The sequence below is a fragment of the Lithobates pipiens genome, unplaced genomic scaffold, assembly GCF_037356315.1.
Source record: "Lithobates pipiens isolate NorthernLeopardFrog02 unplaced genomic scaffold, aLitPip1_a1.2 Scaffold_3, whole genome shotgun sequence".
NCBI classification, from domain to species: domain Eukaryota; kingdom Metazoa; phylum Chordata; class Amphibia; order Anura; family Ranidae; genus Lithobates; species Lithobates pipiens.
Window position 1 is genome coordinate 59043932 of NW_027507790.1, and position 26478 is coordinate 59070409.

The 26478-nt window shown below is 42.9% G+C and overlaps 1 protein-coding gene across 1 annotated transcript in view; it reads left to right on the top strand.

Moving 5' to 3' along the window:
- GALNT9 (polypeptide N-acetylgalactosaminyltransferase 9) overlaps positions 1–26478 on the top strand; it is a 415119-nt gene that overhangs the window by 331550 nt on the left and 57091 nt on the right. Inside the window, exon 7 of the mRNA XM_077461741.1 lies at positions 24835–25020. Coding sequence (XP_077317867.1) covers positions 24835–25020 — 186 coding nt within the window. The remainder of the gene's footprint in view (positions 1–24834; positions 25021–26478) is intronic.

The window sequence follows — 26478 nt, forward strand, 5'->3', positions numbered from 1 at the left end:
TGAAAGATGTACATAGGTAAAGCATTGATTGTATTTTCGCGCTCAAGCAAGAACTGTTACACTTGAGCATCTGAGTCAATTACACAATCAATTCCCCATGCACACGTTGCCAAGTCAAATTTATAACATAAATATTCTTACTATTATTTAAATATATATTTTCGATTAGTTTACCACTGTTGTTTGTAGACCCTTATTGACTAATTTATGCATTCTTCCAAAAGTTGAAATGTAAAAAAATAAATAAAACAATACAATATTTCACTTTATGCCCCATATGTTAAAAAACTCCTAGAGAACTTAAAAAGTAGCCTGTGAACAGGACTAGGAAACAAATATGAAGAAAAGCATCAAATCTATTTCTCAAAACAAGAAGTGGTTCTGTAATATCCATTTGCAGGGGAACTTAAGTATAATGTGAGGCCCTTGACCACTTGCTGGTGGCACTGTTGTTCTCTGGGCAGAGGGTTGTCATTTCAGTGTCCACCAATGGGTGTCTCTCAGCAGTCATCAGACCCCAGTAATCAGTTTCCACCTGAATCTGGCTGCTGGGAGGGTATTTAAGTCCTCCCCTACTAAGTGCCTCTCGCTCCAGTGTTTTGCTTTCTGCTAGATACTGCTATTCATTACTCCTGCCCTGTACCCTGCTGCCTTGTAGCTGATCTCCCTTGTTCCTTATCCTAGTTTTTGTTCCCCCTTCCCATCTGCTCCCTGCACCTCCAACTTTCTTGGCTTTTCTGTGTTCTGCATTTTGCATATGTTTTATATACTTAGTTGTTAGGCTTCTGTTCGATATGTATAAGTCATATTCTGTCGCTGGATTTTTTGGTTCACTTATATTTTCATGTTTGATGTGTGCATGTGGTTGGAAGGATTTTGTTTCACTGTAAATAAATCTCACTTAAAGCATATACAGGTTGGTTCCAGTTTTATGAGTGTAGCCACGCAGAGCTGACCGTGTCTGCTGCTGATTCATGACATAACACTGGAGCCCACTAACAACCAGATCAGTTGCACTTTGAAACTAGGAGATATTGCCTTTGGTATTTGCTGTCTTTTATGTTAACGTGCATCTAGAGAAGATTACGTTAGAAGATAAAGGTCTTTGTTGCTTAATTTAGCAAGATTGCACTAGTGAAAGATTGCTGGAGTACATTAAGGTAGCGCATACCTTGGTTGATCAGGGTGGATTTTCATTTAGTGAAATACAGCCTTTGGTTAAGGTTTGTTCTGAATTAGCTTTGCCTGCTACATCTCATGGCCTTGATGTTTTTACTCCTCCCTTTACTTTGCCTCAGGTCGAGGCTTTGGTTTCTATAAGAGGACACAGCTTACTTACTTGTTCACAAAGGCTCCTGTTAGATTGTGCTGCTGATGTGTACTTCCTAGTCAGACAAGGAGACTGTAACTTTGTTTAGCCATTGCTACAAACCTGGTCAGAGATTATATCCCCAGTTTCAGTTGATTCACACAAATTCAGATTTGCCTCTAAACATTAGGACTCTCTTCCTTCATTACCCTTAGCAACCACAGCTGCTAGTAAGTATCCCTTACCTCCTGTATACCAGTACTCTGCTTTCATTAACCACAAATGCCCTGCATTTAACCCACTGAGGACTCCCTCTACAGTTACCTTACCCATGACAACCTCTGACACCTTCCTCTGCTTCTGCTAACTTTCCCTCTATGCTTCCCATTACTGCTACTACCTTCCCACCAGCAGCAAAATCTGGTCAGCACCCTGCAACTACTTGCAGGACTCCAGCATTTTAACCAAAAAGGAACAAAAGTTTTTTTTCTACCCATACTATTCTGCCACTATCCACTGCTGTCTCAACCATTATTGAGCCAGTTCCTGATTCCATGCTGCCTGCCAATGGGATCCAGTCTGCCTCCATGCTGCCTGCCAATGTGGTCCAGTCCACCTCCATGCTGCCTGCCAATGCGGTCCAAACTGCCTCATGCTGCCTGCTGATGGGGTCCAAACCGCCTCTGAGCTGCCTGCTGATGGGGACCCATCCAATTCCAAGCTGCCTGCCAATGGGGTCCAGTCTGCCTTCAACATGTCTGCTGATGAGGTTCGGTCTGCCTCAATGCCTGCTGATGGGGTTCAGTCCTCCTCAATGCTTGCTTTTGGTGATCTGCTGCCAAGCCTGGCTCTGGTGGTCCACTGTTCACTGCCAAGCATGTCTCTGCTGTGTAGTTGGCCTATGAGGATCTGCTGCCAGCTGTCAAGTTGGCTGATGCTGGTTCCCTGGCCACTGCCCGGCCAGACTTTGCTGGTTTCCCAGCATTTGCCTGGTCAGATTTTGCTAGTTTGCTGGCTACTGTCCATCAAGACTTTGCTAATTCCCTGGCCACTGTCCAGCTGAATTTTGCTGGTTCCCTGGCCACTGCCCAGCAGGACTTTTCTGATTCCTGAGCCACTGCTCAGCTGGATTTTGCTGATTCCCTACCTGCTGCCCAACTGGACTCTGTTGGGGCATACCCAGTCAACTTCCGGACCCTGGCTGGGGGCACAGTGGAGCACTCAGAGGCTGTTCTTTAAGGGGGGGGGGCACTGTCAGGACTTAGATCACCTGTTTATGGCACTGTGGTTCCCTGGGTGGAGAATTGTAGTTCTAGTGAGCATCTGGCTGCTAGGAGGGTATTTAGGTGCTCCCCTAATATGTCCTTCTCTTGCACCTGCCCTGTACCCTGCTGCCTTGTACCTCTATGTGCGAGTCGATCAAGCAGCCATAAATTATGTTGGATCTGGAAATATGTTTGTAGGATGCAATTGAGGCTAATACCGTAACTGTATATGGCAACATTTCCTGGTAGATAGATTAACAGACAAAAAAAAAAAACACAGGACAGGTTATACAGTATATGTGATTCCATTTTAAAGAAAGTGCAGACGCTGTGACATTAATAAAGTCTGATGAACCCAAACTGAGCAGAGAGAATAGGGAAGTTGTGCTACATACAGTGCCATCTTATACAGCATATAACTGTGCTTGAATCACAAAAGGGCTGGCGACTCGAATGCTCTTGAATAAAAGTCCTTTATTTTGTTACATGTACAGGCAACACTGATGCGTTTCGGCTAAGAAGCCTTCATCATGCTTTGATGAAGGCTTCTTAGCTGAAATGCATCAATGTAGCCTGTACCCGTGTACCCATGTAACGAAATAAAGGACTTTTATTCAAGAGCATCTGAGTCACCAGCCCTTTTCTGATTCAAGTACTGTATTTTGGGCCTGAACGTCCTGGCTAGAGCACTGGTCCACAGTTCATAGATCATCATATTGGCAGTAGAGCTGGGGTATCATTTTGCTTCTCTAGCATATAACTGTGACTTGAGACTGAAAATGGTGCCAACATCCTCATTCTATAGTGGGTGTATGGGACTTTTAAGGCACCATTACAAAGACATTTATGTAAAAAAAAAAAACAATTTAATATAACAACATTAAAACAAATAAAACAGGCTACATAGCTTTTGTTACATATTTCCTCTCATAACTATACATAGGATGGTGTCAATATTAGATCATAGTTCATTGAATCACTGGTTGATAATCAGACCTCAACAACAACAGAACATTTTAATGTATATGTCTGGCATGTTTCAAGTTTCCTCTTCTTCAATCAAAAAAATCTAACCATCATATCAAAAATAGAACACATACAGTTATATTTGATGTTATATAGCTTTTGTTATGTATATTCTATTTTGTAGGTGCATAACTGTACATGTTATTTTTTTATATTAAAGTTACATTTTTCCCAAATATACAGTTTATGGTCCATCATTTTGAGTGATAACTGGTCTTGTACCTGCTAATCTACTATGCCCTTTGGTGGTTTTTGGACCGGTGTCCATCCACCCTATTCCTCCCCAGTTATTGGCAGCATCACTCCATTTTGTACTATGTTTTTAACATATGTTGCTTGGTGTAATACTGCAGTGTATGTTACCTCTCAGCTAAATGTTAATACTGGTTTCATTACCTGCAAGACAAGTCTATGTCCTTTACATTCAAGATGGTATCGATGCTATGACTATACATATATGGTCAATGTTTGTATTTTACCCGACCCTTTGAAAAATAAAGGAATTACAAAAAAATACACAGTTTATGTACCCAGTGTTGACAGTAGCCTTTAGGAGTAATATTCATAATTGTTTGCTGTGGTGCTATAGTAAAAGATTTTAAACATCAGTTTCATTTTCACCTTCCCTTTTTTGTTTGATGCTGGTACTCCTACTAGCTGACCCAAAAGTATAAGCTGTCCCACTAATGTTAAACTTTTCCCTATTTGATATCAATCTGGACACTTTTTAGCAAAGGGAGGAGGTGTGTGCAGGGATCTTAGTAGGGATGATTTTTCTCTGATTTGCCATTGAAATAAACTTTTGAGCATAGAGTAAGGATGTTAGAAAATTTTGGTGTTTTTTCCTTGTCAAAAAAGATTTTATTGAACACACAATAGAATATTTGACAATAAGTTAAGTACATAATATACAACAGAAGTAATGAAGCTCAGAGTTATATATTCAATACAATGTACCGTATTTATCGGTGTATAACACGCGCCGGCGTATAACATGCACCGCAAGTTTAGGAGGGAATTTTAAGGAAAAAAACTTTTAGGAGGGAAGTTTAAGGGGAAAAAAAACCTTACATTTATACGGTAAATGATATATTCAACTATAATTACTACTATAACAATAACGCATATTAATGGTATGGTTTATTAGAGGAATTAGCTTCTTAAGTAGGAAAGAGCTTCAAAATCATAATAGGAATAGATAGAGAAGAAAGGAAAGATAATAAGAGAAGAAACTAGGAAGGGAAGAAGAGAGGTCCGCAGGGTCCAGTCGAGGGCCGCCATATCACTCAGAATCCATATATTGTAATCACTTATCCATCGGGTCAGCTACTATGGTAATAGAACTTCTTTGTTAAAATTTGATGGTAAATTATTTTTTATAGTAATGAGAGGTGATTTTTTTACAATTTGTAAACTACCTGTCTGTAAACTAAAAATAGCTTCAATTTGTCTGTGAAGGCCATCCTTTCCTTTTCTAAGGTCCCCGAAATGTCTTTTTATCTATTTTATTTTCTCAAAACATAACATACTACACAATTGTGAAGAGCTGGTACTAAGCCTATGTCATATGCCTTAAAAATAAACTTATAAAAAACAAATCTGAATAATAATTAAATGTGTCCATATGATTTTGATAGCTTGGATGATTACCCATTTCAAAGTAGCTGACTACAGAAGTATATAATATTATTTTAAAGTGATTAAAATGTCATAATGATTATTAATAATAGTTACTAAAGGGAAAAAAAATCCTTAACCCAAGTAGTATCTTTTTAAATTATACATTTCTACTTTTTTTAATCAATTAGCTTGCACCTCAAGAAAAAAAAAAACACTCCTTGTAATAGGCGTATATACACTTGTAGTGTACATACAGGAAGAGTCTTTTCATTAGCAGCTAAGGAGTTACTGTCACAATAACTAGGCTGCTAGTCTTACATGAGCCATAGCTCCTGCCAGAAATAGTCATTGTAATAAGCTTGCTGCTAAAATGCCTCTTAATATCATGCATAGAGGATGAGTGGCTCTTGTCATGAATATTTTTAGACAAATTAAATCAGAATTCCTTGCCAGCTCCAATTACAACCTGTCACTTCTGTCTGGGCCCTGTGGGACTGTGTAGGTGTGCGAACGGATTCTAAAAAATTTCCCTTTGGTGCAGTGATATTCATGGGCATGAGTGTTAGCAAACAGCAATTTAATACACAAGTGACACATTTTGTGTCAGGACAAAGCCTCTTGTGTTGTGGCATACAGTGCTTGATCTCTTTTTTTAATAGCTGGTCCTCACTGTAATGTGCTATGTTGAGTGACAATGACATACTGAATTTAATTTACAATTGTTGAATATTCATATAGATATCACAGAAGTTCTTTTTTCCTTCATGAATAGAGCTCCATATTCTTATCTCCGTAAAGTTTCCTTTAGTCCAAATAAAAAACAAAATGGTATGTTATATTCTGTGTTATATCATGCTTCTCTGGAATGAACAAGACTGGACAAAATTGGTTGTCAATGAATACATATTTTTTTAAATAATAACTAACTTGCCAAATTTTAGCTTTTTTCTTAATTCTTAACTTGCCAAATTACTAGTTTTTACAGAAAATGCAGATGGTAAATGCCTACCATGTAGGTAGCAAGCAAACCTCATATTATCTTGTTTTACGTGACAAGGATCATAAAGTATAGTGCTCTGCCTTTGTGCACATATCTTCTTTCTAGTTGGCAGGGGGTAAAACTGGGCATGCATTAATTGGCTCTACAGCCTACAATGGATTTCCCATACGTAACTATGCGGATAGATCTACAAACAACAGACTGGGGTTGATTTACTAAAACTAGAGACTGTAAAATCTGGTGCAGCTGTGCATGGTAGCCAATCAGCTTCTAACTTTCGTTTGTTTAATTAGGCTTTGACCAAAAAAAAACCATGAAAAATTCCTCACAAAATGATTCTACTGGCACAAATGTGTCTACTCTGAGTTAAAGGCCTTGCTGAATTAACTTCCCCAAATTGGAGATCATACCAGTGGTTCTCCTGGTCCTGAAGGGATGAGGAATTGATTGGACCCCCTCCCTTTCTCTCCCCTTTGCCCTCTTCCTTTCCCCCTTACCTTGCCCCTTTCGACTTCTCTATCTCACCCCCTTCCAACTTCTTTGACTTTTCTTTTCCTCTCTCCAGAGGCATAACTAGAACCTTCAGGGCCCTGGTACAAGAAACTATGTTGGGCCCCCCTGCCCCCCTTCCATCCAAGCCCCAGGCTTCCAATTTTGGGAGGGTGTCCATGGACATCCTCCCAAAACCGAGCTTCCCGTATGCCCCCTGGGAAATGCATCCAGCGCAATTACAGCAGCCCTTTACCATGTGATCAGCTGATCACATGTAAACAGACTTTCTGGTTATCCGCAGTGCTTTCCTCCCACACTGTGTCTGTTTTAGGAAAGGACTGCTGTTAACTGCGAAGAATGTCAGTTAATTGTTTACACTGATAATCAGTGGCCCAATCATCAGTGCCATCTATCAGTGCTCATCAATGCAACACTATTAGTGCTCATTAAAGCCGCCTAACAGCATCCCTCAGTGCCACCTATCCGTACTCTTCAATGCTGCCCATCAGTGCCCATCAATACTGCCTGAGTTCTGCCTATCAGTGTTCCTTAGTGCCCATCAGTGCTACCTATCAGTGCCCATCAATGCTACCTATCAGTGCAGCCTGTCAGTGCACAATAGTGCCTCCTATCAGTGCTGCCTATCAGTGTTAATCAATGCGGCCTATCAGTGCCCATTAGTCCCCCTTATCAGTGCCCATCAATGCCTCCTATCAGTGCCCATCAGTGCCTACTATCAGTGCCCATCAGTGCTGCCTATCAGTGCTTATTGGTGCCTCTTATCAGTGCCCACAAATGCCTCCTATCAGTGCCTTCTATCTGTGCGCATCAGTGAATCCTAACAGTGCCCATCAGTGCCCCCTATCAGTGCCCATAAATGCCTCCTATCAGTGCCCTCTATCAGTGCCTATTATTGCCTTCTATCAATGCTCATCAGTGTCTTCTATCAGTGCCCATTAGTTCCTTCTATCAGTGGCCATCAGTGCCTTCTATCATTGCCCATTGGTGCCTTCTATAAGTGCCCATCAATGCCTTTGTTCTTCTATCAGTGCTCATCAGTGAATCCTATCAGTACCCATCAGTGCCGTCTATCAGTGCCCATTAGTGCCTTCTATCAGTGCCTTCTATCAGTACCCATTAGTGCCTTCTATCAGTGCCCATCAGTGCCTTCGTTCTATCAGTGCTCATCAGTGAATCCTATGAGTGCCCATCTGTGCATCTGCCTTCTCAGGAAAGCACAGCTCTGAGCAGAGAGTGTGTCTTTCATGGAACAGCAGCACAGAGACACCGACATTAACAGTTCTATCTCCCCCTCTGTCCGTCCTCTCTCGCACCAATTGACAGCTGATCTGCTCCTCCTTTTCCCCCTCCCCTCTCCTGTGTGTGCTCTGCGGGAAATGTGAGCTCCTTAGCTTCACACTTGACTGCCTATGGAGCACACATAGGAGAAGGGAGGGGGGAGATGGGGGAGCAGATCAGCTGTCTCCTCTGTCATCTAATGTGAGAGAGGATGGACAGAGAGGGAAATAGAATTGTCAATGCCGGTGTCTCTGTGCTGCTGTTCAATGAGAGACACTCACTCCACTCAGGGCTGTGTGAATAGCAACCCCACTGGACCCCCCCCGACAATGAAGGAATGTCAGGGCCCCATCGCAAGTATGACTGTTGCGACCCTGTTAATTCCGTCACTGCCTCCCTCTCTTATCCCCTTCTTACCATGATCTTCTTCCTCTTTTCTCTTCTTTATTGTCTTTTTCCTTTACATCACCTTCTTTGCTTCTTTGCTTTTTTTTTTCCTATTGATGGTGTTTACCATAGAAAATGCCACACCGGGTACAGAGACTCTCTAGTGACACCTTTTAGCATATACAGTGTATCTGCCTCCCATGCCTGTAATTGCTTTCCTTGTGCTGAGTCTTTTATGCACGTTTTATTTTTTCTCATGCATGCTATATGGTTACTTACCGTGTGATGCCTTAAAATAAAGTATTGAGAAAAGCTGATTGGTTTCTATACAGAGCTGCACCAGATTGTGCACTCTCCAGTTTTAGTAAATCAACCCCATTATTACTAAGGGAGACAATGATGAATCTAGCAGCAATGTAAGTTCTGTATTTATTGCTATGTGGTGATGAGGTGAAAGGCTTTGTAAAAAATGTTACTTCCACTTCTAATTTTAAATAGCCAAAACGCATTAATCAAGAAAGAAATTTAATAATTTCTTTCGCTTTGACAAAGGTTTCACAATATGACATGCTTGACAAAGGGCAGCAGCCCTGCAACATTGCGTGATCAATATTGTACTCTTATTTTACACCAGTAAATTTGATAAATATTTAGGAGAATGGCTTCTGGACACCCATTTCCTAAAGAACCTAAAGTGATACTAAGGGCATAAAATGAAAAAAGAGGTTATATTTACCAGTGTAATCAGTACACTGAGGGTGCATGTAAATTGATACAATTTACTTTGCTCATTCCACATTTTCTTTCACAGAACTAGGAGACAAGTGACCTTGCTATCATTGGTATTCGAGAATTGTACTGCAATGAGGGCAATGTAGAGAAATAAAGGTTTCATCAGAAGCTGGTGGAGATTACTGTAGCAGTGATGACTATTACAGTGATTTCCATCTTCGATGGGGATCCCACAGGTATGACACAATGTATGTAAAATGTATGTAAACATTTACATACCTAAACTTTAGTTTTAAATGCATTATAACACAAAATTTAATTTATATTGCTACAAATTGCAAAACGTTTCCAAAAAAAGGCATATGCTGAAAACATTTAAGAATGTGGATTATACCAATATATTCTTTACTGTATACATGTTACATTGGGGTGCTGAGTTAATCTGGAGACAATTAGTATTCTTCATTGTTAAGCCCCATACACACTATCATATTTTCTGCAGATTTTTGTCTTCAGATTTACCAAAACCATATAATATGAGGTCAAACCTTAGGAGCCTCAATGTGTATGCAATCAGGCAGGCCCTTACACTACATGGTTTTGGTAAATCTGAAGACAAAAATCAGCAGGAAATCTGATAGTGTGTATGGGGCTTTAGACATTGGGGTTGGTTTACTAAAGACAAAAAACAGTGCACTTTTCAAGTTCAATTGTACTCTGCAAGTGCAGATGTTCCAGAGCTTAGTAAATTAGGTAATGTTTCACTTTGCAAACAATAACCGATCACATGCAAGGAAACAAAAAAAGTATTTTTGCTTGCACATGATTGGATGATGGAAGTCAGCAGAGTTTCCCCTCAATTATTAACCTCTGTAGCAAATTGCCTTGCACAGTATACAGTTTATTTGCCTTTAGTAAATCAACCTATTGTTTGAAAATGGCACAGCACTTTCCAGTACCGGTCTTTTAAGACTTGTGCCTGGCCGAACACAATTTAGCTATGGGGTCAGATTTCCTCTATAACCTTGATTTCTGCCATTTCACTTTTTAGTACTTTGCTGATCTCATCTGCATATCTAGGCCCACCTGTTTACCATGTGGTTAGATACTAGGGATGAGCCCAAGGTTCGTGTCGAACGTAAGTTCGACTCGAACATCGGGTGTTTGCAGAATAGCGAACAATTTGGGGTGTTCATGGCAAATTCAAAAGCCATAGAGCACCCTTTAAAAGTCTATGGGAGAAATCAAAAGAGCTAATTTTAAAGGCTTATATGCATGGTATTGTCATAAAAAGTGTTTGGGGACCTGGGTCCTGCCCCAGGGGACATGTATCAATGCAAAAAAAAATTTAAAACTGAAGTTTTTTCAGGAGCAGTGATTTTAATAATGATTAAAGTGATTAAAGTATGGATATTAAGGGGAACCCCACGAGAAAAATTTAAAAGAATGGCGTGGGGTCCCCCTCAAAATCCATACAGACACTTCAGGTCTGGTATGGATTTTAAATGAAAAAAAAGAAAAAAAAATAGAATTCCCCCAAAAATCCATACCAGACCCTTATCCGAGCACACAACCTGGCAGATCACAGGAAAAGAGGGGGGACAAGAGAACGCCCCCCTGAACCGTATCAGGCCACATGCCTTCAACATGGGGAGGGTGCTTTGGGGTAGCCTCCCAAAACACCTTGTCCCCATGTTGATAGGCCTCATCCCCCCAACCCTTACCCCGTGGTTGTGGGGGTCTGCGGGTGGGGGACTTATTGGAATCTGGAGCCCCCTTTAACAAGGGTGCCTTATCCCCACAACCCTTACCCCATGGTTGTGGAGGTCTGCAGGTGGGGGACTTATTGGAATCTGGAGCCCCTTTTAATAAGGGGACCCCCAGATCCCGGCCTCCCCCCGTGTGAAATGGTAACGGGGTACAAATGTACCCCTACCATTTCACAAAAAAAGTGTGAAAATGGTAAAAAAAAACACAAGACACGGCTTGGGACAAGTCCTTTATTAAAAAAATAAAAATAAAGTGTCCCACGAAGTCCATTCATCTTCTTCTCTCGCTCCAACAGACCGAAAAAAAAGCCATCCGACCCACCTCCATGGGAGGCACCCCCTGTATGACACGTCTTCGCTTTGACAGCTCTTTTATAACTGAGGGCGGGGCCACACAATGATGTCGCTGTGTGACCTCGCCCTCCTCTGATGCACGGGGACATCCCTATGGCTTCCCCGTAGCGTCAGAGGGGGCGGGCCACCCGTTACATAAACGGTAAACCAACCGTGGGGATGAGGCCCTTGTCCTCATCAACATGGGGACAAGGTTTTTGGGGGGGTGCCCGAAAGCACCCTCCCCATGTTGAGGGCATGTTGAGGGCATGTTGAGGGCATGTAGCTTGGTATGGTTCAGGAGGGGGCGCTCTCTCACCCCCTCTCTTTTCCTGCAGCCTACCAGGTTGCATGCTCAGATAAGGGTCTGGTATGGATTTTGGGGGGACCTCCACGCCATTTATTTTCCATACTATCCATACTATACCTGATGGACCTGGTATGGAATTTACAGGCATATTATAGACACCCCCCAGGTACGAAATTTAAAGGAATATTTCACTTTTATTGTTTCACTTTAAGCATTATTAAAATCACTGCTGCCGAAAAAACTTCAATTTTTAAAACTTTTTTTGCATTGATACATGTCCCCTACCCAGATCCCTAACACTTTTTTGACAATAACTTGCATATAAGCCTTTAAAATCAGCACTTTTAATTTTTCATGTTCGTGTCCCATAGACTTTAATGGTTTTCGCGTGTTCGAACAAATGTTTTTCCTATTTGCATGTTCTGCTGCGAACCGAACCAGGGGGTGTTTGGCTCATCTCTATTAGATACTATATTTTCTACTCATCATTTTAAATAATTTCATCTTAGCAAGGTTTGTTGAAAGAACACATTTTTAGAAAATTATATATTAGGTCCCACAAACTAGGACAGCTTTAATCAGTAGTCTAAAAAGTATCAGCCTTTATTAAATGGCAGTACAGTAGAAGATGAGCTTTTTGTTTGCTGTGGGGCAGCTTTAAGAAAACAATCCGAAAAAGCATTAGCTGTGTTTCAAAACTGCATCTACAGCACAAAAAAAATGCATAACTCTGTAACATCACTAACTTAGGTTTACTGGAATCCCACCATTGTGATATTTTATGTGCTAAGGTTGTATTCATATAACAGTACAGTAATACCTCTTAAAAGGCAACCTTGGAGAAATAATGATGCTGTCAGTGCTGCTCTGCAATTGCTAGGTACCATGCATACTGTTAAGCTGATCCTTGTTTTGAGGAGCTGATGCAGACTATGAATAAGAATGAGGTAAGAACTCCTTATCTGCAGACCAGTCAATTAGCATTTTCAAAAGAAGAGGTCCTTTAAAGCTGAAGGTCAAGATTTTTTTTATATATTCAGCACCATACACTTTACTTATATGTAATGGTGTGTATCCCATTACCTGCAGGCTGCTGCTCCTGCTAAACAAAATTGCCCTCCTGTGCATCTGCTGAGTCGCCAAATACTGTCCTGAGTGGCTGTCTTCTAAAGCTGTAAGGGTTAAAGTGTAGCTAAACTAAGCTAAAATAGTCACCTCCACCTTCCAGTGATGCAAGGTTACATCCCACGCCAGCCGCTGTCCTCTTATCCTGCGATACATCTGGGTACTGAATTTTCAACCTCTTGATTGGCCAGCGGTGGGGGTATGCACAGGAGTCAGTCATTCCGCCACAGCCAGAGCATGCCGGGAATGCACACTAAGCTGCTCAGGCGCAGCTCCATATACATTGAATAGAAGACTGCAAGCAGGGAGGTAAGTTTGTGGTATTGCAGAAGAGACACACCATGTCTTTTCTGTGATAAATTTCTTCTACAAACTAGATCTAGTTCCACTTTACTTAGTATAAGAAATGAGGGTCCGTATTCTTATGCACCAAAAGTCCCTGGGAGAACACAAGACCTCACATTTATTCAGATTTCAGTGAATAATGGGATTTTAGTGTATTTTTTGTTATTTTGATACTATTAGGATGGGGAACATGAACTCTTATAACCTTCCATGGAGCTAGGGGATAAGATACATATCACTATCTTTCCTGTTAAAAAAATGTGTGGTGCCTTGGAGATATGGGTTCAGCCAAAAAAACATAACAAAAGGCAATATGTTATTAAAAATCTCTCAAATAACAAGATTAGTGCACCAGAATGGAGTTGCAAGTGCCTCTTGGCTTTGAATGATATATTGAAAAGAATGACACCACACTGCAGTTCTATAAAAATACCAAAATGGGCTAAGAATTTAGTATGACAGTATTGTAACAACTTCACCACTCATTGGCCAATTCCACAGAGATATTGCAGAGAAGGTTATGTAAATAACTGGTGGGGTTGGAGAGCCGTTGGGGTAGTCCATATATCAATCCCCTCTAATCACATGGCCACTATTCAAATGGAAGAGCACAAAAAAGCCAAAACAATAAATTGGTTGATACCTCCCAAGCACCTCCACCACTAATCAAAGGAAGTTATTGAATGCTCAGTCCTCATCCTACGGAAACCATGCATCACCCCAAAAGAAAATAAACAGTGCAAAAAGCAAGCTCACCGTGCTCGCTTTATCAAACAAGCTTTGTCGGGAGTAAAGTCTAACTGTGCACCAAAAACAAACAAATCAAACAAAAACAAATGCCATTCACATTACTACACTCCCAAAATGCATTGCATTCTGGGAATGGGAACTGTTGAATGACAGGATTCCACCATTCCCTGAAATATAGGAAAATATCTTCTATCTGTGTGGTGAGTGACTGGTATCTTCCTCCTGATATCAGAATTGTTTCATTCAGTGTGTGCCTCTCCCAACCCAGATCTGCCCTACTGAGCACCCACCACTACTGCAAAAACCTACTTGTGGCAGCCTGAATCAGAATTTCCTACCAGAGACAGAAGATGTCACTGACCATAAATATGAAGATAGCAGGGCACTGGGGTAAGGTACAGTACCATTTCTTTTTGATACATGCCCTGTAGTGTCAAAAGGAGGAATAACATGCTGGGAGATGGGCTTAAAATACTCCAGATAGATAGATTTTTGTTTATGACCTGTATAAGTACCTGGGCCAAAAGTAACCAAAGAGTTTTCAAGATATGTACAGGCTTGGAACATGTATTAAGTTCGGGTTCATAAATTTTTAATTAATTTTATGATAAGGGGCTGTTTGTGTCCATAACCCACTGATGCTGCATTGCTTTGCGGTAACCAATATTTCTTCATCTTCAATAATAAACTAGCTTGAGCTCTAGTATTCAGATCATTACTGGCAGGAGTCCATAACAACTAAGTGGTCAGTCTACCTAGAAACAGTTTCGCTGTCAAAATATTCCCTTTACACATCTTTTCATCTCATTCCACTTCTTTCTTCTATTTCTCTTTTTCGGTTGCTGGCGATCTATTAGCAGCCAAGCTGTGTGTTGCTTTTAATGTTTATGTTTTGATCTAACATGTATATGTTAATCTCTTGGCTCCAGGAAAGACCTGGAGATTTCTGCTGCATATTCCAGCCTCCAGTAGAGAGGAAGAATCAGGGACTGTAGGTGGAAATACTGAATGTTCTTTTGATGATAACTTCACTTGTGATTTGCTCTTGGGGCATTACTACAAGGACTAGATGCAAATTTAGCCCCAATGCACATTCTTTACATGCCGCTCCTCTATTTCTTCTTACAGTTTATTGAGCTGATCGTAGAAAGCTCAGACGTTGCTTCCTTCCTCCATACTTTTTTTGGTGAAGTCTGAAAAATCAAAGCTGTGGTTCTTTCAATATGCTATCGAGCACACAAGCAAAGTCACATCATCTGCAAATTTTTGCAATCAATGTGGCCAATCTATAATACTTTAATCCCTGGTTTGTTGATGAGTGATACAAACATACTTCTATGAATATTTTTTGTCAAAAGGCTTGCAAATGAGATGATTAATATACTGATTAGCTTTCATTTAGAGGCTTCTAAAGAAGTTCAACTCTAATCAAAAAATATTTAGTTTTGGCTTGAGTGAAGAAGGATTAGAATTTTTCTTGAGAGTACATCACGGGACACAGGAGCTCATTACATAGTGGGTTATATAGGCACCTCTGGTGATTGGACACTGGTTAACCCCAATTAAGGAGAATTCTTCCCCTATATAACCCCTCCCATATGGGAGGCACCTCAGTTTTGTAGCAAAGCAATAAGAAACCATGTAAAACCCAAGAGGGACGGGAGCCCTGTGTCCCTTGATGTACTCTCAAGAAAAGGATTTTACAGGTAAGCTGTATATAAAAATCCTATTTTCTTGATCATACATCACGGGGCACAGGAGCTCATTACATAGTGGGAGGTCCCAAAGCAATGCTCAGATTGAGGGGAGGGAGACACAGATCATAATTATAGACCGCCAGGGACCGGGGGACCTAAACTGCAGCCTGCAGTACACTGCGCCCAAAGGCGATATCCTCTTGCCCTCTGACATCCACCTGATAGAATCTGGTGAATGTGTGAACTGATGACCAAGTTGAAGCCTTACAGATCTGAGCCAGGGAGGCCTGGTGATGCACTGCCCAAGAAGCACTTACAGCCCTAGTAGAGTGCGCTTTCACTTGAAAAGGAGGGATTTTCCCTTTAACACTATAGGCCTGAGAAATAATCTGTCTAATCCACCTTGAGAGAGTGGATTTTGACGCCGCCTGGCCCTTCCTAGGGCCTTCCGGCAAAATAAATAAGTAATCAGTTTTCCTTATCTGAGCACTTGCTTGAAGATATATACTGATTGCCCTAACCACATCCAAAGTGTGCAAAGATTCTTCTTCTGTGGACTGTGGGTCTGGAAAAAAGAATGGTAGGATTACATCTTGATTCAAATGGAATCCCGAAACCACCTTAGGTAGAAAGGACCTGTTGGGACGCATGACCACCTGGTCCTTATGAATAATTAGATACGGCTCTTTGCTGGAGAGAGCTGCTAGTTCTGACACTCTTCTAGCCGTGGATATGGCTACCAAGAAAACCAATTTTTTAGTCAGAAGTACTAATGAAGCCAGATGCAAAGGTTCAAATGGTTGCCCCTGCAAAGCCGAGAGAACCAAATTCAGATCCCATGGGCATACCGGAGGTTTGACTGACGGCCTTATCCGCATAGCCCCCTGGATGAAAGCCCGCACCAGGGAATGTGATGCAAGTGGCTTCTGAAAAAACACTGACAAGGCCGAAATCTGCACCTTGATAGTGCTTATGGCCAAATTCATTTCTAGGCCTGACTGGAGGAAGGCCAAGATCCTGCTAATGACATACTTTCTAGAATGCCATTCCCTGAGTTCACACCAGGAAACATATGTCCTCCAGATTTTGTAGTAAATAAGCCTGGAGGCTGGCTTTCTGGCATTGACCAGAGTAGAAAGAACTGGCCCCAAAAGGCCACGGTCTCTGAGAATGTGGGTCTCAGCAGCCAAACCGTCAAATTCAGACTGTGTAAAGCAGGATGGTAAATTGGACCCTGTGAGAGCAGATCTGGCCAGAGAGGGAGGATCCACGGCCTGCCTACTGCCAACTTCATTATCTCTGCGTACCACGGTCGCCTGGGCCAAGCCGGGGCTACCAAAAAAAATGATTTTTTCTCCCTCTTGACTCTTCCCAGGAACCGCGACAGAAGCGGGCACGGGGGGAAGGCATAAATCAGATTGTACTGATCCCAGGGAACTGTCAGAGCATCTGATCCCTGAGCAAGTGCATCTCTTGTTCTTGACACAAAATTGTCCAGTTTTCTGTTGAACCTGGACGCAAACAGATCTATGTCTGGAGTACCCCACCTGCGACATATGTTCCAAAACACGTCGGGGTGCAGAGCCCATTCTCCTGGGCACAACTGCTGGCGGCTCAGAAAATCCACCTGCCACTTTTCCACTCCTGGAATGAAGACTGCAGAAAGGCATGGAACATGCTTTTCTGCCCAGACAAGTATGTGATTCACCTCTTTTTGCGCAACCAGACTCCTGGTACCGCCCTGGTGATTGATATAGGCCACTGCTGTGGCATTGTCGGACTGAACCCGAACAGGGAGACCCCGTAGTCTGTAAGACCACTTTATGAGAGCCATATAAACTGCCCGGATCTCCAAGACATTTATGGGCAATAGCTTCTCGATCGCAGACCATTTCCCCTGCGAGCACGTCTCCTCCAACACTGCTCCCCAGCCTGTCAGGCTGGCATCTGTCATGATAATCTTCCATGGAAGAGGAAGAAAAGTTTTGCCTTTCAGCAAATTCTCGGTTTGTAACCACCAGACGAGACTCTTGCGTGACCCTGGGGATAGACGCATAGGAAGATCCAAGGATTGGGGCTTCCTGTTCCAAGCCGCAAAGGATGCATCTTTGCAGAGGCCTTGAGTGGAACTGGGTGAATGGAATGACCTCGAAAGAGGCGACCATTTTCCCTAACAGTCTCATGCACAACCGAATGGGGGAAGATCCCCTGCCCAGAATTAGGTGCACCAGAACCCCAATGGCCAAGGCTTTTGGCCTTGGAAGAAACACCTTGCCCTGAGCAGTGTCGATAAGCATACCCAAGTATTCCAACCTGGTAGCAGGCTGTAGGGACGACTTTTCTAGGTTTATAATCCAACCTAGGCGTTCCAGGTGTTCTAGCGTTCTGGTAACACTGTTTTCTCCATGAGGAGCAAATCGTCTAGATAAGCCATGACGGCTATACCCTGAGCTCTTAGGTTTGCCAAGAGAGGGTCCAGAATCTTTGTGAAGACTCGAGGGGTCGTAGCAAGCCCGAACGGCAGGGCCACAAATCGAAAATGGCGCCGCTCTACCGCGAACCTTAGATACTTTTGGTGTGCGGAAAAAATTGGCACATGGAGATGTGCATCCTTGATGTCTATTGATGCCATAAACTCTCCCTCTTGCAGGGAGGAGACCACAATGCCAATTGACTGCATTTGGAAGGACCGGATGTGTAAAAACCGGTTCAGATCCTTCAGATCCAGGATAGGTCTGACACTTCCATTTGGCTTCGGAACAGTGAAGAGATTCGAGTAAAACCCTGAACCCTGTTCTTTTGGGTCCACTTCTACTATCACCCCCTGGGATAGTAAGTGATCTAAGGCCAGAAATAGCTGTTTTTGCTTTACTGGATCCCTGGGGATCCTTGGCCTTAGAAAGCGAGAAGGTGGAATCTCCTGAAACTCTAGCTTGTAGCCCAGGGATACCGAAGAGATCACCCACTTGTCCCGGATCTCTTCCTGCCAGGCTTCTGCAAACTGCAGGAGCCTTCCCCCCACTCGGCCGAGCGGGGGCGCCCCTTCACAAGGAAGCTTTTGGGCTCTGCTTGGCAGGCTTTCGCCCCCAAGTCTTTTTCTGCCCCTGGGCCCGGCCCTGAGCCTTTCCTGTAGGGGAGGGTTGAGAAGGCCGTCGCCACTGCTTAGAGCTTGATGCTCCGGGAGAGAGAGAATGCCTAAATGATGGACGTTTGCTCCTTTTGACTGGAAGGAGAGTAGATTTACCCCCTGAAATTTTTTGGACGAATTTGTCTAATTCTTCTCCAATGAAACGTTTCCCCTTAAACGGGAACCCAATCCAATGCTTCTTGCATGACAGCTCAGCTGCCCAATTCTTTAGCCATAGGGCCCTTCGCATGTGTACCAACAGGAGAGACAAACGAGATGCTTGTTGGACAGAATCCAAAATCGCATCAATCATGAAACACAGAATTTGAGGTATTTCTGCATAATTCTCCACTTCCTCACTGGGAAGGAGGCCAAGCATCTGCTTAACCTGTTCCTTGAGGAACTGACACAACCCCATGGCTGCGACTGTAGGTTGCACTACAGCGCCAGTCATGGAAAAGGAGGCTTTTAATAATGTTTCCAGCTTCTTATCAGTTGGATCTTTAAACACCTGAGCATTATCCAACGGACAGGTCAGGTTTTTATTCACGCAAGAAACAGCCGCATCGACAGATGGGACCCCCCATTTCTTAGTGAAAATTTCCTCCAGAGGATAATGCATAAAAAACCTTTTAGGAGGAGCAAACAGTTTATCGGGATGTTCCCAATCCTCATACAACAATTTATCCATTAAGGGATGAATTGGAAAGGAAAAGGCAGTCTGTGGGACTTTCCTGACTCCCAGGGAAGAAACAGAGGACGTAGCGACTTCAGCAGCAGGCATTCTGAATGTGGTGCGCACCAATTCAGTATAGCACTGCACTTGTTTTCTGAGCGCCTGGGAGGAGGGGACTCTCTCCTCTTCCTCTGATTCCTCCGACTGCTCAAGATCCCTGTCCCAAGATAGGGATCTCTCCTCATTGTCAGAAGAGTCATCTGAAAGAGGAATCTCAGCAGAGGGAGAGGATCTACCCCTTTTCCTGCTATCTTTCAGGGAAGCAGAAATAAAATTCATTATTCTCCCTTCAAAACCCTCCAATGTAGCCCTAAGGGAGTCCTCAGTGACATATACCGGGGCTGAAACATTAGTAGAGGCTGCAAAACCTGACAGGGGCACTGACTCATCCTGTGAGGCTGGCTCCAGTCTTGCAGGGGGGGGTGGTAACTTACAGGCATTTTTAGAACCCCTGGACCTAGGCGGTGATTTAACAGTGCCTTTGTTACCTCCCCCTGAGACCCTCTTACGAGGAGACATAGTCCTAAGCTACAAAGCAGAGGTACTAGTACAAAGTGCAATCACTGTTGTGCTTAAAGTCTCACAATAAATATATATGCTTAAACTGCACAACCTGATGCTGAGTAGGTGTCTAAGGTTTGCCTGTATCCAATACCCTGGGACGCTTACTGCCCACAGCTCCTGTGTCTCAGACTTACAGCCCCCTGGTGCTTTGGGCTTTTTAAAACTGCCGCGTTGCGCCTGCGCAGCACAGCGCCGTGCACACTGCACACGGCTCACAACCACACTCCCCCCTCCTCCATTAGCTCTGGAGCGCGCCCACGAGGACCGTGGAATCCAGGGGGGAAAGGGAATCTCCATCGGAGCTGCGTGGGACCCCCAGACTACGTGGGACCCCTGTATTACCTCTATTGTGGCAGGGATTGCAGTGGAGACGTGAGACAGCTGGAGAACCAGGCTTCACTGAGCGTGTGTACTGAAAGGCATGTAAGTAAGCATCAGGCTGCTCTTACTCCCTCTAGTGGTGGAAACCAGGTAAGACATACTACTACTCAAATGAAGAAATCCATAATATATATAGGAATAACTTCCCTTACCTGTCCTCGCCGCAGGAATTGCTGAAAACAGACAGATTCCAGCCTTCACCCATCACGGCGGGCAGAGTTGTGCCAACCTTCAGGTTTTTTTTTGGGGGTTCTTTCTCAGAAGAACCTCCTACCTGGACCTTGTAAAAGACTCTGCCAGAAACTTTCGCGCCACTATGTAAATAGTACACCAAGTCTGGTTTTTCCAGAGCCCAGTTTTCCAATAGGAGAGGACTTACAGGCAAAACCTTGTTTCTTCAGATGACGAGGCCCAGGTACCATACCATCTTGGGAGTCAAAATATCGGCTATGGATCCGGTTTGTTGTAGCCCTTAGGCCCCCGCAGGGACCTGCACAGAGCTTTCTTCATAGCACATGTTTTACGTGACCAACCACCATAGACACTGGCGTAAAAACTGAGGTGCCTCCCATATGGGAAGGGTTATATAGGGGAGGAATTATCCTTAATTGGGGTTAACCAGTGTCCAATCACCAGAGGTGCCTATATAACCCACTATGTAATGAGCTCCTGTGTCCCATGATGTATGATCAAGAAATGGAGTTTGAATCCCTGTGTGCTCACTGAGACAGAACGTAAAGTACTACTTACCTAGTAGAGACAGACGTTATAACTCATTACTGCACTACTTATAACTAAATGTAACATTTTGTATAGAGTAGGGATTTAAATTGGCACATTACTAACCACTAATATATCGTTTTGCATTCAGGTTAATATTGGCTTAAAGTGTAACTATACTTACCTTGAATCCAACAATGCGCCATCCCCAGAACTCACCACCGGCCATTGACATCTTTGGATGGCAGGCTTCTGGGTCTCGATCGCCAGCTTCTTTAACTAGCTGGACCGAGATGATGTCATTCCCACGCATGCACGCGAGATCTGCAGCTTACGCAGCATACTGTACAGGGGTAGACAGGCAGGTAAGTAACTTTAATGCAGAAGAGACAAAGCATGACTTTTATGCATTCAAAATCCTGCCTGTCCGTCCATTTTCATTGTAGAGCCTAAAGTTCTACTTTAACCACTTCCCGACCAGCGCACGACGATGTACGTCGACAGAATGGCACGGGCAGGCATATTGGCGTACAGGTATGTCCAATATTCAATGCCGCCCTGCCAACGGGAGCGCGCCGCCGGCGGCGCGCTCCCGCGCTGGTCGGGACCCCCGTGAGTCCGGTCGCGGGACCCGCGGACTCAATCGCCACGGGCATCCCCGCGAGATCGTCTCACGGAGCGGCCGAATGGAGGAAATGCCGAGTAAACAGCATTTCTCCATTCTGCCTAGCAACTAGTGACGCTGATCTCTGCTCCATGTGATTGGAGCAGAGATCAGTGTTCACTAAATGAAAGCCCAACCCCCCCACAGTTAGTAACACACCCCTAGGAACACTTAACCCCTACACTGCCACCCACTGGTTAACCCCTTCACTGCCAGTGTAATTTACACAGGAATCACTGCATTTATATAGCAGTGATTACTGTATAAATGACAATGGTCCCAAAAATGTGTCAAAAATGTCCGATGGGTCCCCCACAATGTCGCAGTCACAATAAAAATCGCTGATCGCCGCCATTACTAGTAAAAAAAAAAATAATAAAAAATTATTAATAAAAATGCTATAAAACTATCCCTATTTTGTAAACGCTATAACTTTTGCGCAAACCAATCAATAATCGCTTATTGCGATTTTTTTTACCAAAAATATGTAGAAGAATACGTATCGGCCTAAACTGTGGGAAAAAAATGTTTTTTTATATATTTTTGGGGGATATTTATTATAATAAAAAGTAAAAAATAATGAGTTTTTTTCAAAATTGTCGCTCTATTTTTCTTTATAACGCAAAAAATAAAAACCGCAGGGGTGATTAAATACCACCAAAAGAAAGCTCTATTTGTGGGAAAAAAAGGACGTCAATTTTGTTTGGGAGCCACGTCGCACGACCGCGCAATTGTCAGTTAAAGCGACGCAGTGCCGAATCGCAAAAAGTGGTCTGGTCTTTGACCAGCAAATTGGTCCGGTCTGAAAGTGGTTACCGTATATACTCGAGTATAAGCCGAGATTTTCAGCCTCTTTTTTGAGGCTGAAAGTGCCCCCCTCGGCTTATACTCGAGTCATCGCCGTCTGCCTGCTCGATCAGCGTGTCGAGCAGACAGACGGCGGCCATTCTACTATTCAAAAGCCGCGCCTCCGTCTGTGATAGGCGGAACACTCAATTTCCCAGCGGTCAGTGGTCCGCCTATCACGGACATCCGCTCATCCTCATACTACGGACGAGGATGAGAGGATGTCCGTGATAGGTGGAACACAGACTGCTGGGAAATTGAGTGTTCCGCCTATCACAGACGGAGGCGGGGCTTTTTGAACAGTGGAATGGCCGTCGAGGCGCCGACGAAGAGCGGCGATCCTGGCATGGCAGAAGGACGGAGGCTCGGGACGGAACGGAGGCTCGGCTCGGGACGGGACGGAAGCTCGGGACGGGACGGAGGCTCGGGACACAGGTAGGCTGGACACACAAGGCTGCACGGACACACAAGGCTGCACGGACACACAAGGCTGCACGGACACACAAGGCTGCACGGACACACACGGCTGCACGGACACACACACAGGCATGGATGGACACACACACAGGCATGGATGGACACACACACAGGCATGGATGGACACACACACAGGCATGGATGGACACACACACAGGCATGGATGGACACACACACAGGCATGGATGGACACACACACAGGGATGGATGGACACACACACAGGGATGGATGGACACACACACAGGGATGGACGGACACACACACGGGGATGGACGGACACACACACAGGGATGGACGGACACACACACAGGGATGGACGGACACACAGGGATGGACGGACACACAGGGATGAACGGACACACAGGGATGGACAGGCATGTCTCACCCTCGGCTTATACACGAGTCAATAAGTTTCCCAGTTTTTTGGGGGTAAATTGGGGGCCTCGGCTTATATTCGGGTCGGCCTATACTCGAGTATATACGGTAAGTAACACAAATATGAGAAATGAATTTGTTCATTATGATTGGACAATGAATGTCACCATTCCAAAAAAATCTATGCTTCACCTTCCATCAGACCTCTGATTTTTTAACTCAACTTTACAAAGGTTGTCTTGTAGTCCACTCCAGTTATCTTTTGCATATATTATTATGGAGATTGATGCAAACACTGAAAGATGAAACTCTAACAAGATCACAACCTTGCTGGGAAAGTGTCTCAGATCTTGGAGTCTCACATGGACATATGGACCATATGTGTCTTTATGGTGATTGATAATACCTACAAAGTATGGTAGCTATGATACCAAGCAAGATGTGTTAGGAAGAGTGGCCAGTGCACATGGTTTAGGAGCAAGGGGTTGCAATGAAGTCCTCCCTACCTTTTCCAGGCCTGAAATCTAGGAAACACCAATACCCATTGGGGGGAGCACGAGTGAGGTGATCCGTTGGTGGTCTGGAAATTTTATATACATGATTTCACAGAAGAAAAATGCATATTAAGTGGTTTAAACAATTCAAGCACTATTGGAGTTTTTTGTCTGCATATACTCTGCTGCTGGCATCTGGAGGAGGAGATTTTGGGCAAGGTTTAGAGGTTTAGGAGCCAGCTGTGTTGGATATCTCACTGAGTCCTGGGGTTGCTCACAGGCATTGTCTGACCCTGAGTCCTGGGGGGGGTTACACTCCCAGAGGTGAGCCTATACCCATGGGGGGGGGGGGGGGGGCACGAGTGAGGTGATTCATTTGTGGTCTGGACATTTTTCATAGGATTTCAATATTTTTAATTGCTCATAAATCAACATCCATTTTTACTTTTAATATGGCCTTTTTTTGCACTTTATTGCATGGACATTTAATTATGCACTTTAGATGTTGTTTCATTCAAAGATTTTTTACATGTGTTCATATTTCATGATTCCGCACTGCAGTTTTATATATTGATAAAAAATACACTATTTAGCTTTCAAAAACTGTTTTAGAGCGCTAAACCTTTGATCGAATTTCTAAATTGCTGCGTTTGTAAATTTCAAAAGCCAGTATAAAGGAATAACAGTGGTAAAAGAAAAAAAAAACACTTGTGGGTTAACCTAATCATTTTTGTATAATTCTCATTTAAGTGGGCTATGGCAGGGGGTCTGTCCTATTCTTACATACTTTTGCTAATAGGTGACTCTCTTACCATCTCAAATAGTTGGGAAGTATGCAGTTATAATGATATAAAGTTGGATTTCAAAGTAAGCAATGTTTTTTATTTTTTCAGACTATAAAGTAGTACATGTACAATATTTAATGTTGGATATATGATGTAAGTTTATTAATAGGGTTAAGCAAAGATATATTTTTATTCTGTTATTCAGGTCTGGCAGTGCGGGGGCAGTATGGAAGTTCTACCTTGCTCCAGAGTTGCTCATATTGAACGAACAAAGAAGCCTTATAACAATGACATTGACTACTATGCAAAGCGTAATGCCCTACGAGCTGCTGAAGTGTGGATGGATGAATTTAAGTCTCATGTCTACATGGCATGGAACATACCCATGACGGTAAGCAACATTCATCCGTGATTTTGCTTATAATAATTACCTTTGAAGTGTTTAGGAAAGTCATCAAATACTTTAATAGAGCAGTTACAATCTGAGTAATTCATATGATGAAAACATAGTTTACCATTAGGAAAAACTTTATAAAAATATGATTGGTGGTTCCAGAGATATAGTATATATGTTGTATGTAGATATAAACTATTGAGCTCTGTCCTATCTCTCTCTATCCTTATTTTCGGCCAGTGAGGCCACCCATTACCATCATTGGAAGGTGACTAAGGGTAAGATGGATCATGACTTTTAAATGAAAAGGCAAGGTTTTTATATAATTTCAGCTGCCTGCATCTCTGGATCTATTGATCATTTTGACATTTGTTCTTCTCTGTTAAGCAATCTCTGATTATCCGTTTTTTTTTTTACCGTAATCATATATTATTTGGAATTGCTTAGCGTTGTGATATTTTTACTTTAACCACTTCACCTCCAGAACAATAAAAAAAAAAGTCAAAATCTGCTAGAAAATTACTTAAATCCTCTAAAACATTATATATTTTCTGCAAGCAAATCCCCTGTAGGATAAATAATAGTAGTTGCAATGTTTTATGCAATAACATTTTTGCGCAACTGGTTATTAAATCTATATTTTCAGCAAAATATACCATAAAATAAAAGTTATTGTAAACAAACACATACAGTGCCTTGAAAAAGTATTTATACCCCTTTGCACATTTTGTTATGTTACAACTAAAAACTTAAATGTATTTTATTGGGATTTTATGTGATAGAGCAACACAAATTGGCACATAATTGTGACGTGAAAGGAAAATGATAAATGGTGTTCAAAAAGTGTGCAGTGCATTTGCATTCAGCCCCCCGGGTCAATACTTTGTAGAACCACCTACTGCTTTGACAGCTCTTATACATAGTTGCCAACATTGTAAAAAAAAATCTGGGCCAAGTTTTTTGGCTGTAGGCGGAGTTGTATTATAATTAGGGGGTGGTGAATGCATTGGTAGGTGTGGCATAGGGAATACCCGAAAATGCAGCGCGCAAAGTGCGCCGCTGCGAACAGTTTATGCAAAATAGTGGCCGTGGCTTAAATAGGCGTGGTTCAAAGGGGTGTGGTTAGAGTCTGAGATGAATGCAGGATGGAGAGGGAAAGGGGGAGAGGGATGGAGGGACAGCAGCCCCAGATCCTACACCACAATAGCAATATGTGTTTTCCAGAGTTTAACAATCAGCAGATAAAGATACTCCAAACACCTGGTGTTAGCGCTTCAATCATCCTGGCACCATGATTGTGATGGTGTCAGGATGATTGAAGAGCATTATTTCTATTATTACAGAGTAATATTAAATGAAATCATTAAACTCACCATAATGCCGAATCAGTGGGAGCCCTGAGCGTGTAACTTGCCATGTGTCCTGCCACCTGATGCCACCAGGTGCCAGAGTCCC